The sequence below is a fragment of the Centruroides sculpturatus genome, unplaced genomic scaffold (assembly GCF_000671375.1).
Source record: "Centruroides sculpturatus isolate CEXI.00-Female unplaced genomic scaffold, Cexi_2.0 scaffold10, whole genome shotgun sequence".
Classification (NCBI taxonomy): domain Eukaryota; kingdom Metazoa; phylum Arthropoda; class Arachnida; order Scorpiones; family Buthidae; genus Centruroides; species Centruroides sculpturatus.
Genome location: NW_019384396.1, coordinates 478,806 through 492,197, shown reverse-complemented (window position 1 = coordinate 492,197; position 13,392 = coordinate 478,806). Strand labels below are relative to the sequence as shown.

General features: G+C 31.5%; 1 protein-coding gene across 2 annotated transcripts; it reads left to right on the top strand.

Annotated features, from left to right (window-relative positions):
- The first annotated feature begins 957 nt into the window (after positions 1 to 957).
- On the top strand, positions 958 to 13,315 carry LOC111618408 (L-aminoadipate-semialdehyde dehydrogenase-phosphopantetheinyl transferase-like). 2 transcript variants are annotated; one of them, XM_023359938.1, is made up of 6 exons: positions 958 to 1,177; positions 5,068 to 5,293; positions 5,370 to 5,491; positions 6,435 to 6,650; positions 12,450 to 12,609; positions 12,784 to 13,315. In XM_023359938.1, the coding sequence occupies exons 1-5, from the start codon at positions 1,028 to 1,030 to the stop codon at positions 12,570 to 12,572; spliced, it is 837 nt and encodes a 278-aa protein (XP_023215706.1). In that variant the 5' UTR covers positions 958 to 1,027; the 3' UTR covers positions 12,573 to 12,609; positions 12,784 to 13,315. The 2 variants fall into 2 exon arrangements, with proteins under 2 accessions (XP_023215706.1, XP_023215705.1); XM_023359937.1 differs by lacking the exon at positions 12,784 to 13,315 and having other exon boundaries at positions 12,450 to 12,664.
- The last annotated feature ends 77 nt before the right edge of the window (positions 13,316 to 13,392 follow it).

The following is a 13,392-nucleotide window of genomic DNA, read 5'->3' as shown; positions in this document are numbered from 1 at the left end:
GGGCATGGTTAAAACTCAAGACAGCGTAAGCACAATTATTCCAGATATTACAGGTTCCGACAAGTAAAGAATTTTTATAGTCCTGCCACAAATAAGCTATATATTGATTATTGACCATTTGTGACATGCTATAACGAGCAAAAATTAAAAAAAAACGAATAGGTAGGTTTAAAATTAATAAATACAAATATATTCTGACAGTGAATGAGTTAATTATGCTTTCTATTTGTAAAATTCCTCAACCTTAACACAAAATAAGAAAAAAAGTGAATTTTTAAGAAATTTGCGGGATTTCCCGGGTTAAAAAAACAACCGGAATCCCGTTTGAGAAACCCTAGTCACGTAATCGACTTCTGTTGACACTGACGGTGCATTCCGATAAACTAAGTGTCAACTTTCCCACCTAATTGTGAAAACAATCAGTGACCTCCAATATAATTCTCACCAAGAGTGTTTTTTTTTCATCGGAGTTGTTTACAGATTTTTTCCGACAACTACGTAAAAATGACGAATCTCACATTAGCATTTACAATTTTTTATAAAACCCGACCCTTCACTGAAAATTAAGCTTTTTACCATTTAATAATTGAAAATATAAAATCCTTAAAATATATAACAACAGATGGCGACACAAAAAATTTTAATGTTGCCGGAAAAGTTATGCAACGCGATACTGTACTTTTATTTACAAAGTTCGATCGATGTAGTAGCAATTCTTACATTTGTATATTGACAATTAAAATTTTGTTCAATAACGCTAATTAAACGATAAAACAATTTTCAACACGACATTTGTTTAATCTGGTAACAAATCGTTGGATAATTTTAAAAGGTAACTAATTACATTTATGATTTACCGCTATTTATTTACCCGACATTTATTTATAAATTAATAAATCGATAGAAAACTAAGTTTGAAAATAATTATTTCGGTTGCAAACGAGTAGGTGGCGCACTTTCGTAAAATGGCGTCGTGACATTTGGTTATCACGTGGTTTTTGTTTTGCTAGTATAATCGCATTGCTGGATGTTTAAAATGAGTTGGAGGTGTTGTTTTTATTTGCCGTCTTGGAAACCGACTCCAAACGAATGGACGTTTTGTAATCGGTGCATTCAAAGCGAAGAAAAGGAACGAATAAGGAAATTTGTGTATAAAAAGGATGCGATTGCATCAATGGTAAATTTCTTAAAAGGGTAGAAGTTAGTTTACATCAACTGTTCGAAACTGCACGTACTGTAACGTAACTAAAACCGATATTTGGGGCCCGAACACGTAAACCTAAATTTACCCCTAGAGCTTTGTGTGGTCTACTTTTTTTTTAATTACTTAGGGAATAATCATATGAAATTGACGAGTGGTGGTGGTTCCAGGGAGTTTCGGGGAAAGAGCATTCTGAAAATAGTTTTTACTTGTAATTGTACTACTAGCTATTTTCCATATCCTGCATTGTTGTAGCTTGCCTTGACTTCAATTTTGCATGTAGTTATGTGCTGAGGTGTTTGTTGTTGCTTGCACCGGTGCACAGGTAGGAGCCAGTTTCCGTGATCTGCGACTGTAACGTCCACTATTCCGTGAATGCTCGAGCAGGCTACTTGAAGTTGGTGTGGTCATGTGGTATAGACTAGAGCCCTATATAAACAGAGTATGGCCACTCTAACGCGTGGATGCCATCTTGAGGCCAAAGTTGCAGTGTCATAGCACTGTTTAGCATTTAAATGAGCAGAAATCAGATTCAGAAAGAAATTATATTAAATTAAACACTTTTAGAAATAATTTTTAATTATGTTCGGAATAATTGTAGTTTATAAGTGATGGACAAAATATATAACAATAACAGGGCTAGAAGCAAAAAAGTGAAAATATTAAAAAATTATATTTAGCGGATCACATTTATTCACAGCGCTATTGCAATATAAATAATATAAAAAATTGCATTTAAATTTTAAAATATAATAAAGACAAAAATTATAAAAAAATCAATAAAGTTTATTTTTAAACAAGAAAAACTCAAGTAACATAGTGTAACATAGTAACAAATAGTGATTATCTGCCTTCCTTGCAAGGAATGCAGATAATCACTAAATATCAATCATTTATTAACAAAAAGGGTAATTTCCCTGTTATAGGGGATGGTACATTTGTTAATGAAAGGGTTACAAAAAACTTGGAACAGTTTCCAAATTATTATTAGACTTATACTCTTATTTGACAATTGATTTCAAATATACACATTCCAAATAATCACAATCGGTAACGTCAAAGATGACAATACAGAAAATGTTAACATTTACATAATAATAATAATAAACAATGAAACTGTTGACTTTAGTTTATTAATATTTCTGTAATCTTGATGAAATAGTTATACAGTTTATATAAGTCTTTTTTATTGACATTATTTATGTTCATTCTAAATTCAAGGAGAGAATCGCACTGGAATATCCATTTAATATCAAGTGAATCACACAAACTTGCTAAATCTTGACAGTTCTGTAATAGGTGAAAATTCGACAGACTCAGAATTACACCAGGTGCATTGAGTATTCGAAAATTAATATAACTGTTTTCGACCAAGATAGAATATTTATTAAGATGTAATTGAGCTATCTTTTCATGTTAAAATTAATTGATTTAGTCATATACAGTTATGAAGATGGAAAATGGGTTAATATTTAGTATTTCTTCAAAGAGTATTAGATAAAATTTGAAACAAGTCTTTGTTTAGTAATATAAATTAAACGAAAGTAATCAACACTCGTGTTTCCTGCAAGTAAACGAAGTGTGCAACAAAAGTCACCCATAATCACTAAATATTGTTTATTCATAGCCTGATCTTCCACAAGCAGATTTTAACTGCAGAGCCTTTCTTATCGTATTATTTTGCCATTTTATTTCCCGTGTTGACACATTTCCAAGGGTTTTCGTTTGATCAAGATTGAAAATTAATTTTATGTTTGTACTCTGTGTGTTGACTCTAGGCTTTAATTTTCTTATCTCTTCATAGAGATTCTCCTTACTTTTCTGCACTCTTTTAACTCTATGTAATGCATTATGTGATTGAGATTTCAGATCATTAATCTGTTTTGATTTTGGTGACAGTGGCTGGCTAACAAGATTACCGGAGTCCCGAAATACTGGACCAGATGTTTCATTATCTTCATCTCTATTCATGCTTTTACAGTCATCACCATTTTCTTCAAAAAGAATCAAAATATGCAATAAGAAAAAATAGAATATTTAATAAGAATATTTTAAATTTACATTATAAATATACCTGTACTAGGCTGCATAGACGTCATAGGAGATAAATTTGTAGCATAACTGTGGTCCAAGGTCGGATCTACACGCTCTCAATTATTTCTATGCCCTGTTTGGTCCAGAGCATCTTCTCTTAGGTGTAGATCTGTGAGAAAAAAGTGTAGGCACGGCATCATGCTTCAGCAATCTTTCATCCTTCCTGTGATTCTCATACTGATCTTTCTCAAAATGAGCCTATGAGAGTTAATTGTAAATATTCACATCTCACTAAACCAATAAACTTATAAAGGCTAAAATGTAACAGACTTAATACACTTTAGCCTTAGTTTATTAATGTGCAATGTACAATTAAATAGGTAGTCAAAGCAGAAGTCCTTTCTCATAAAAATTCTGATTCTTACCTCACAAAGTAATGCATGTTTTCCAGGAATCCATAATTTCTCATTTTCATTTAGCCTATTTACTTTAATCGCCCATGTTTTTTTCCAAGTCTCATCACTAGGAAATCGATGCAGTTTGAATTTAGGAGCTCTATTTGAGCAATTAATTACTGAACAACCCGGCATGATCTATTTTTATATGGTAGCTTTAAGAGCGATATAGATGTATCGGCAGATCTAAATGCTAAAATAATGATTTCTAACCTCAGTATAGTAAAGTAAGAACTAACTCGATGTTTATAATCTATTTTAGATTGAAATTACCTGGTATATAAAGTTTTCAATTCTGTTATTTATCGTAATAAATAGCTGATTGACATTCGTTTGTCATAAGCGGATCGGAAGCTGGCCTCATAATGGCGTCCATAAACCACGTGATTGACAGTATCCAATCATATTTTGACCCCCCCCAGTTGACCATACTCTGTTTATAGAGGGCTATAGTATAGACCAGTGTTTTCCAAAGTGGGGCCCAAGCCCACAGGGTGGCAATTGGATTGTTAAGGGCAAAAATGGACTCATCCAGAGTTACCGTATAGCCACTGTATATGTTAGGGGGGACAAGAATTTTAGAAACACTTAGGTGGGGCATAGCATAAAAAAGACAGAAATGTGGAAATTCTCACCTCGTTCCTTTCTCGGCATACGAAACTTCAAAGTGGTGTCAAGTTTCCTTTTCCATCCTGGATCGCCCTGGAATCGCCACTTCTATTCATATTACACCTAGTTTCCCCTAAGTAATTAAAAAAACGTTAAAATACAATCACTCAAAAATTGTGTTAACTTGATGTAAAAACTACAATAAACCAAATAACTGGCAGAAATATTCAATGCCTAGAGGCCTGGAGCCCATTATACTTTGCTGTCTTTGACTCCTGATTTCTGTATCTATCCATCCATGTGAACTGTGCTTCTGCTCTCTCCATAACTTTCTCCTTTCGAATATCCGAGACTTGGTTAAGCACCACCATAACATGTTAGAATATTTTGGCGAGCCACCATTCTACCACCCCCTACATTTGATTTAAATTAATAGTTATTGAAAGAATGTACCACCACATCATTTTCACGCTTTCTGTTTAGACATTACAGTGTACATACAATTCTCAATTGTTTCATTGCACTGTTTGATCATTTTTAAACATATGAATGTTAATTCTGATCACCAATTCTTAACTGAAAAGTTGAATATTTTTTGTGTCTGGTTTTTCTCTCTATTTTTTATTGTTTGTATTCTAAGAATTTCCTTCAATTTTCTGTTTTCTTTGATCAAAATGATTATTCATCATCAATATAGTTTCCTTCTCAAATAACATACATTGCTATACTTTCTCTCTTCTTTTTTTAAAATTACTATTTCATATATAGGTCGGAAGATTAATGTTAAGAAAATTAATTTCTGAAATTTTAAACATAAATTACGGCGAAGTTGGCTTTGAAAGATCCGCCAAAGAAAGACCCATCTTACGTAAAGATTTATTGGTAAAATATCCACTGCTTGACTTTAACCTTTCTCACCAAGGAGATTACTGTGTCTGTGCTGCAGAAATAAATAATAAAGTAGGTATTGACGTTATGAAAATAAGCTATACAGGTAACAAAAATATTTTAATATTGAAATATTTATCATTCTGATGGTTGTTTTACAAGAGAGTTTATTTATGAAACAGGTGGAAAATCTATTTCCGAGTTTTTTAACTTGATGAGAAGACAGTTCACCTCTAAAGAATGGGATTTCATTGAATTGCCCGGTTTAGAAATGGAAAAACTTGGAAGATTCTACAGACTTTGGGTTTGTTATTACTTTAATAACTGTATAGAAATATATTAACAGATTTACTGTTCCTATATGTAGCGATTTCCTAGCTGCTTGTCAAAATATTATGCATAATAAAATGGAAAGTGCTGTACTAATAAAAAGTTAATATACAAAATAATAATATAAAATTTATGAATAAAAATATATTCTTAGAAGTGTACTGTAAAGAATGAATAATTATTTTTCCAAAAAATGAATAGCATTTTCTAAGAGACAAATGCAGCAAACTTTTATGATGCTCATGAGGAGTCAACACACACACTCTTGCAGTGTAGACTTTAAGACATTAGTGAGGTTGTGGCTGAAGTTTTCATCTCTAAAACGTGATTGTCGAACGTTGAGCGCCACTTACAAGATAGTGGCACTCAACATTTGACGTTCATGTTTTAGAGATGAAAACTTTGGCCGCAACCTTGCTATTGCTGATAGTGAATTTGTTATAGACACAAATAAGTCGTCATTATATGTTATCAGTTTTTATTACAGCCAAATGATCTTACTGAATCTCTGACTCTAATCAATTAAATCAGGTTAAGAGGTGGTTATTATATATTACTTTTTATTATCATATCAAGTATCAGAGATCTTACTGTTATCCACCACATTTCTTTCCATATTCCCTTGCAATTGCAACTTGTTCAGTTACCACCTTCCACCTTTTTTTCTTGGTCTTCTTTTCAGTTGCCCTTCTATAACTTTTCACATAAACTCATTTTAAAAGCCTTGTTTTTTCTCTATTTTCTATTATATATACCTATCTAAATCATCATAATCTTACTCTAATAGTTTGTTCTAATAGACATTTTATGCCCAAGTTTTTCTTGCTTTGATCTTCATAAATTTAATTTGTAATTTTATCTTAATTAAGATGTTATTAAATGGATTAAAGTTTATTATTATATTTAACTTTTTCCAGTGCTTGAAAGAAAGTTATGTAAAGGCTATTGGTGTTGGTATTAGTTACAGTTTGCAACAATTGTCTTTCTGCTGCAAATCTCCAAATCTTCAGATGGACATCGTAACGACTGATACTGAATTATATATAAATAACGAACGTGAAACTAGTTGGACGTTTCAAGAAACTTTACTCGATAAACAACATTGTGTTGCAGTTGCCATCAATAAAAGTCAGGTAAAATAAGGTTACTTTTTTATATATGTAAATAGCTTATACAATAAAATATAGTGATTAACAAACATCGCTAAACCCGATATATAATATAGCTAAACACCAACCGAATGCCGAAAATCTATTGGGCTACTTTAAGGCTAATTACTAAATGAATTACATAACCAATTTGGCTCTAGAGGTAAGCATTAGGTGCCATCTCTTATTAACATAAATTAATTAATTTATTTATAGTTATTAAAATAATTTAGAACCTTTAGCCTTAAACTAACCCGATAAACTAGCCTGATAGAAAGAAGGAATATTGTGCCTTTTGCCAATGAAGGAAAGAATGAGAGGTGAAGATATTTATCGAGTTTTTAAAAATTATGTTTTGGAACAACAACTTCCTTTACATAAATTATCTTCAATTACAACTGACAGAGCTCCAGCAATGATCGGTAAAAATAAAGGATTTATAACTTTATGTAGAAAAGATTATCATTTTCAAATTTTTTTGCTTACCATTGCATAATACATCAGCAAGTTCTGTGTACTAAATAAAGTTCTTTCATTTAGCCACGTTTTGGACCTCAGAACAAAAATTATAAATTCTATAAGAGCTGCTCCATTACAGCACAGACTTGTTAAAAAGCTATTGGAAGATGATGATGCTGAGTTCTCAGATTTAATAACTTACACAGAAGTGAGGTGGCTTAGCAAAGGCAAAGTATTAGACCAGTTTCTTAATTTGATTACTGAAATAAAAGAATTTCTAGAGCAAAAGGAGAAATTTATAATGAACTTGAAGATCCTAATTGGCTAGGTGTGACTTAGCTTTTTTAGCTGATATTTGTCAGAAATTAAATCAGTTAAATCTTGAACTACGAGGTAAAAATAAAGATTTAGTAGATATGGTAAGTGCTATTACAACATTTAAAGGTAAATTAGTAGTGATGTAACAAATATTTGGTTACTATTCGGTATTCGGCCTATTTTTCGCTATTCAGCCAAATACCGAATATTTAATCACTATTCGGCCGAATACTGAATACCTAAAAACAGGAGTAAGAAATAACAAAAACGCAGTAAATTAATAATTTGATATTTATATTTAATGTTATCGGGTTAGTGTTGTTTGTTTATTATTAGTAATTCAAACACAAATTATTATTGTATTTACTTTCAGGCACTTGGCAATTTTTATCATCAAATTTTATTTAGTTGATATTTAGTCAACTAAATAAAACTTGATGATAAAAATTGCCAAGTGCCTGAAAGTAAATACAATAATAATTTGTGTTTGAATTACTAATAATAACTACTGGCACGGTTTCAAAATACCAGTTGTTTGTTTATATTTATTTATAACTTATAAATGCACAAAATAAAAAAGAATAGGATGACAGTATAAGTCACAGTTATGATTTCACAGATTCGAGACAGCTTGGTAGCCCAACGGCCCCAGGCTTTCACCCGTGCATGCTAAGTGACTTTCATTACAAGCATTTAGCTTTCCAAAGTCTATGACAACAATTGTTTGGCATTGACAACCATGAATAAGCTGTCTCGACTTGCTCAATTATGTTATCAACTCAATTTCATATTTATTTTCACTTCGCGGTCCTTCTCTTTTCTTTTTCCGTTATTTACACGTGTAGGTCATTTCATTGTTATCTACATTTGATATCATTTATCACATACAGTTCTGCCATGACGCTCGTCTGTCCGCAACAACTGTCAAGAATTAACGCGATTGACGAAGCGTAGTGACAGCGGGCCAATAGAGAGCAGGTCCTTGCCATAATGCACTTTGCACGCCAATTTTCATACGTATATCAATCTGAATAGTTTGGCCAAATATTTGGCTATTCGGCCACGCTCCTGGCCGAATATTCGGTATTTGGCCTGAGGCCGAATATACTATTCGTTGCAAAACTATAAATTAGCCCTTTAGAGTTTGCACATTCAAAAAAAATTCTTTGACGCATTTTCCACATATGTTGAAAATATTTCTAGAAAATCATCTAGATTCTCAAACATATGTTGATTATCTAACAAAATTAAATAATGAGTTTAATGAAAGATTTAATCAATTTGACGACTTGAATCGATTTTATTTTTCTTTCAAAATCCTATGATTAATGTTGACATTACTACAGTAGTACCTCAGGATATGAAATTAATCCGTTCCTAAACTGAGATCATATCATGAAAATGTCATAAGGTGAATCATTTTTCCCCATATGATTACATGTAAAATTAAATAATCCATTCCAACACAAAAAACACACTCAAATTAAAGCTAAGTAGTACATTGTAAAAAATAACTTTAGCAAGGAAAACACTAAAAAATGCATTTTCTAGTTGTAAATGTATAAATAACCATAATAGAATAATAATTGATAAAAAAAAATGTAGTTTTATTTGCACTTTACCTTTGAGGATAGATGACAGTGGAGGTGTAACCTGTTGGCGGAGGAGAGGGAGAAGGGAAATGATACTAAAACTTAAAAAAATTAGTGTTAAATTATGTAAGTTAAGTTATTGTTACATTATCTTTTCTACATTTCACTATACCTTTAAAATGCAGTCTACTTTTGTCAGTTCTCTAACGTTTTCGGTCTAATTTATAGACCTTCTTCAGGATTGCTACATTTCACTATACCTTTAAAATGCAGTCTACTTTTGTCAGTTCTCTAACGTTTTCGGTCTAATTTATAGACCTTCTTCAGGATTGATGTAAAATATTTTAAAAATTTGAACTTTCTCAACGGTAATTCGAACCACGCACATTTATAAATACAGAGAAAAGGGGCTTAATATAAATTTTCGAGAGTCAAGTAGAATAGCAACGGCATGGAGAGCGGCGGCATTATAAAGAGCTAATGGACATGCGCGATCGAATATCTGAAGATTATAGAACGTGCGTGGTTCGAATTACCGTTGAGAAAGTTCAAATTTTTAAAATATTTTACATCAATCCTGAAGAAGGTCTATAAATTAGACCGAAAACGTTAGAGAACTGACAAAAGTAGACTGCATTTTAAAGGTATAGTGAAATGTAGTAATTAATTAATGCAGTTAGAGATTTAGTAATTATCTTTTCTGTTTTATATTTTTTTAAAAATTTTTTATTCACTGCTTTTTGCTTTCTTTTCTTCACTTTCACTGGATAGAGGTCGCTTGGTAAAATATCTAACCAACATTTTAGAAACATTTTAAAAAGTAGGCTTAGCCTACTTTTTAAAATGTTTCTAAAATGACTTAGGCAAATGTCATTAAACTGAGCAGCAATACGGCCAGTGTGAACCTTTTAGGAATGTTTCTTTTCAATAAATCAGTCACTTTCTGATAATATCTCAAGATTTCTTTTATCGAGCGCGATCCTTCCACGACGAAGGAATATTGCAGCCTGTATGCCAGTTTGCAATATTGCAAAGTGTTAAGCACATACTGTGCAACTGCATTGCCTCTGAGAGGATTCGTAGACAGCATTTTGGAAACGCAAGTTTTAAAGAGATTCTGGGCGAGAGGCCAAATCTAGATAAGTTATTGAACTTTCTGAAAGTCACAAATATTTATAAACATATTTAATTATGTATTTAGTTTATATTTTTATATACAGTAGAGTCTCAAACTCGGCCTAATGTGGACCGAAGGGTGGCCGAGTTTGTGAAAATGCCGGATTATCGGGAATGGGGTTTAAAAAAAATAAGTACGAGTGTTTCCTCAGAAAATACTGTACTGTACTTGTATGTATTGTTTACTTGAGAATACAACAGAGAATAAACTGCCCAAATACCCTTAAACAAAGGAAAAGTACGTCCTTTATGAAAGCATAGAGCCTTTACTACATGAAAATGAAAATTAATGAATACACTGTGTACAGTAATTTACTTGATAAGACAGACCTTAGAAAAATACTTTGAGGCATAAAGCTGTCTATAATAAAAATTAATTAACTAAGGATTTTTTTGCCCTGCCAGGGTGTGGCCGAGTTATCCGGACTGCTGGGTTATCGAGTGCCGATTTTTCAAGACTCTACTGTACCTTGTTGTTTTTTCATTTGTACTGTTTATGTGTGTGTTGTTTTTTGTGAATTTGTTTTATTTATTAAAATCTTTTACCGTTTGGCATGGTGCAGCTTAGCCTAAATGGCTCTGTCGCCAAAAAACACAAACCAACCAACCAACCTAAACATGGTTATGTAGATACATTATGAATTCTGTCATTAAGTATTTAAGCTCTTAGTGGTAAAGTAAAAGAATAAATGGGTATAATGCTGAACTCTGGATGAACAAAAAAATAGAAGACAAGATATGAAGAGGAAGATCCAGGGTGATATGGAGAAATCAAAGAACTGGATAAAATAGAGAACTGAGGATAGTACTGTACATGAAGGGTGATTGTTGTCAAAGGCTTTTGTTCTTTCCTGTCTTTTCATAGTGTTGGAACATGAGTGATATAATTATGAGCATGTTTTCATCATCATCAAAATGCAAATAGAGTCTTTGTAATTGTTTCCATGATGTGAAAAGAACAAAAGTGACACAACAAAATCAGCTTTCTTTTATAGGCTCTTTTCTGTCTAATTGTCTAATATAGCTAAACTGTCCCTTCTGGCATCTGGAAAAGCTAAAACAATTTAATTAACAATAGGTATGAAACAAGAAACTTTTATAAAATAACCATTTTCTAATTATGAGTGATTCTAACCTGTTTGGTTGTGCACATGATCTTCAGCAATAGCATGTATAATCAAAGAGCATACAGTTAACCTTAATGAGTTTGGATTTTAAAATATTTGAAAATTAATTAGCTCAGTTAAAAAAAATTATTAGGTGTGTTGTACTAGTATGCACCAAATTATTTATGTTGAGAAAACTAAAAGCAGTGCATCATTCACGTTGCTACTTCAGTGCATTCTAGTGTTGGCCTAGAGAGCAGCTGGTGTAGGTGTGATATTGGTTTGAAAACTTACATCAATCACGTACAAACCTGCACAGTGAAAATTCTTCTTCCAACAGACATAAAACTTGGACTTCAAACAGATCCTGAATTGCACTTAATGATAACAATAGATGCAATTTTTAATTTATTACAATAGTTTTTGATTTGACACTGCAGTAAAAAACTAAAATTAAAATGTTATGTCAGTATAAAATACTCTTTTAATTACTCAAAAATCTTTTTAAATTTGTTTTCTTGCTATGTTTTCTTTACAATAAATATCTTCATATATTTCTTATAATAGAAACCAATTTAATAATTAAATTAGATTTTTTTATTTTTTGACTGATGACCGAAAACAGGAATTATTCCTCGTTGGAACAGTTTTTCTGCATAATCAATAGTTCTTGGAGTGGGAGGTTTGTTCCTACCCTTGCTTATAAAATTAGTTTTATTAAAATTGTATTCTTAGCTTCCTCCTCCTCATCTACTTTTATTGTTAAAAAGTTAGCTAAAGAAAATTGCTGTGACATAACAATGGATTTCTCAACAAGTGGTCATACAGCTTGATATTTGACCAGGGAATGCACTGCTAATACTGAGCACTTAAAGTTGTTTGCCTTCCTGAATGCAACAATTTTTAATTGTTAAGATTTCTGTATACAAATTGAGAGAAGAGGAAAGTCCTATAGATGTAAAAATAAACATTCATATAAAGATTCTAAGGTAAATTGCACTACAATTCAAAGGATTCATCTCAGATTACTTTGCCCTATTTTTTAGAGATAATATTTGATTTTGAAGATGTAGATTCTCGTTTGTGAAAAAGAAACTTTGTTATCTGCTTGTAAAAATATTTTTATTTTTCAGAAAGACGAAGATTTCATTCCTAATTTCAAACTTCTGACGTATCAGGATTTAATAGAAAATGCCGAACCGTTGTCTGAACAGGATACTTTGTGCGGAGAAGAATTTTACAGAAAACCAGAATAGCCTCGATAGAAATGCTTGTTAGAATATACGAATTTATGTATGTAAATTTTTTATTAAAATTTATTTAATTTATATTCACTTAATTTTTATTAATAAAGTATTTCAATATGAAAATCTTTTTATTAATGAACACTGTTTACCAGTACACCTACAATAATTATACAGCTCGTAATTTTTTCAGTTTTAATTTTAATAGAAATTCTTACTTTAGATAAAAGTATTTTAAATTTTTGGAACAGTAAATAACTTATAATATGAAGAATGTGTTACAGTAGAAAGTAATTTAAACATTGTTCCTATGGTTATAACATTTCAAGATGCAGGTAAGTATTCATTTCATATTTTTTAACATATCACTTACTACAAAGAAAGATACTTAAATATCCTTATATGTTTTTTCCTTTTTATTTGAAAATTAATTCTAATATTTACTACAAAATTTTTAATTTTATTCATACATTCATTGAAATAACAAGAGGAAAGTTTAAAAAATATCTTAGTTATTAGCTTCAGTAATTAAAACTTTTTAATATAAGGTGGGTGGAAAGTAACTAGGCATTGAGAAATCGCCACAATTTTTGTATACTAATGAAATCTTAATAAATTTGTCTGTGTGTATACCTCATTTGATGGAATTTTATAATTCTTTCATCGGTGATGTGGGCAATGGCAAAAAAGATGGACAGTTGCTGCATGTTGTGAGGTGTGGATATTAGAGAGGTTGAGGCGCACGTTTTAAACGTGTAAACGTGTACGTGTGACGTTCGGCGCCGCTTTCCCGTAAGCCTAAAAGTTTGACAATGGTGTTTGGATAGTCGGT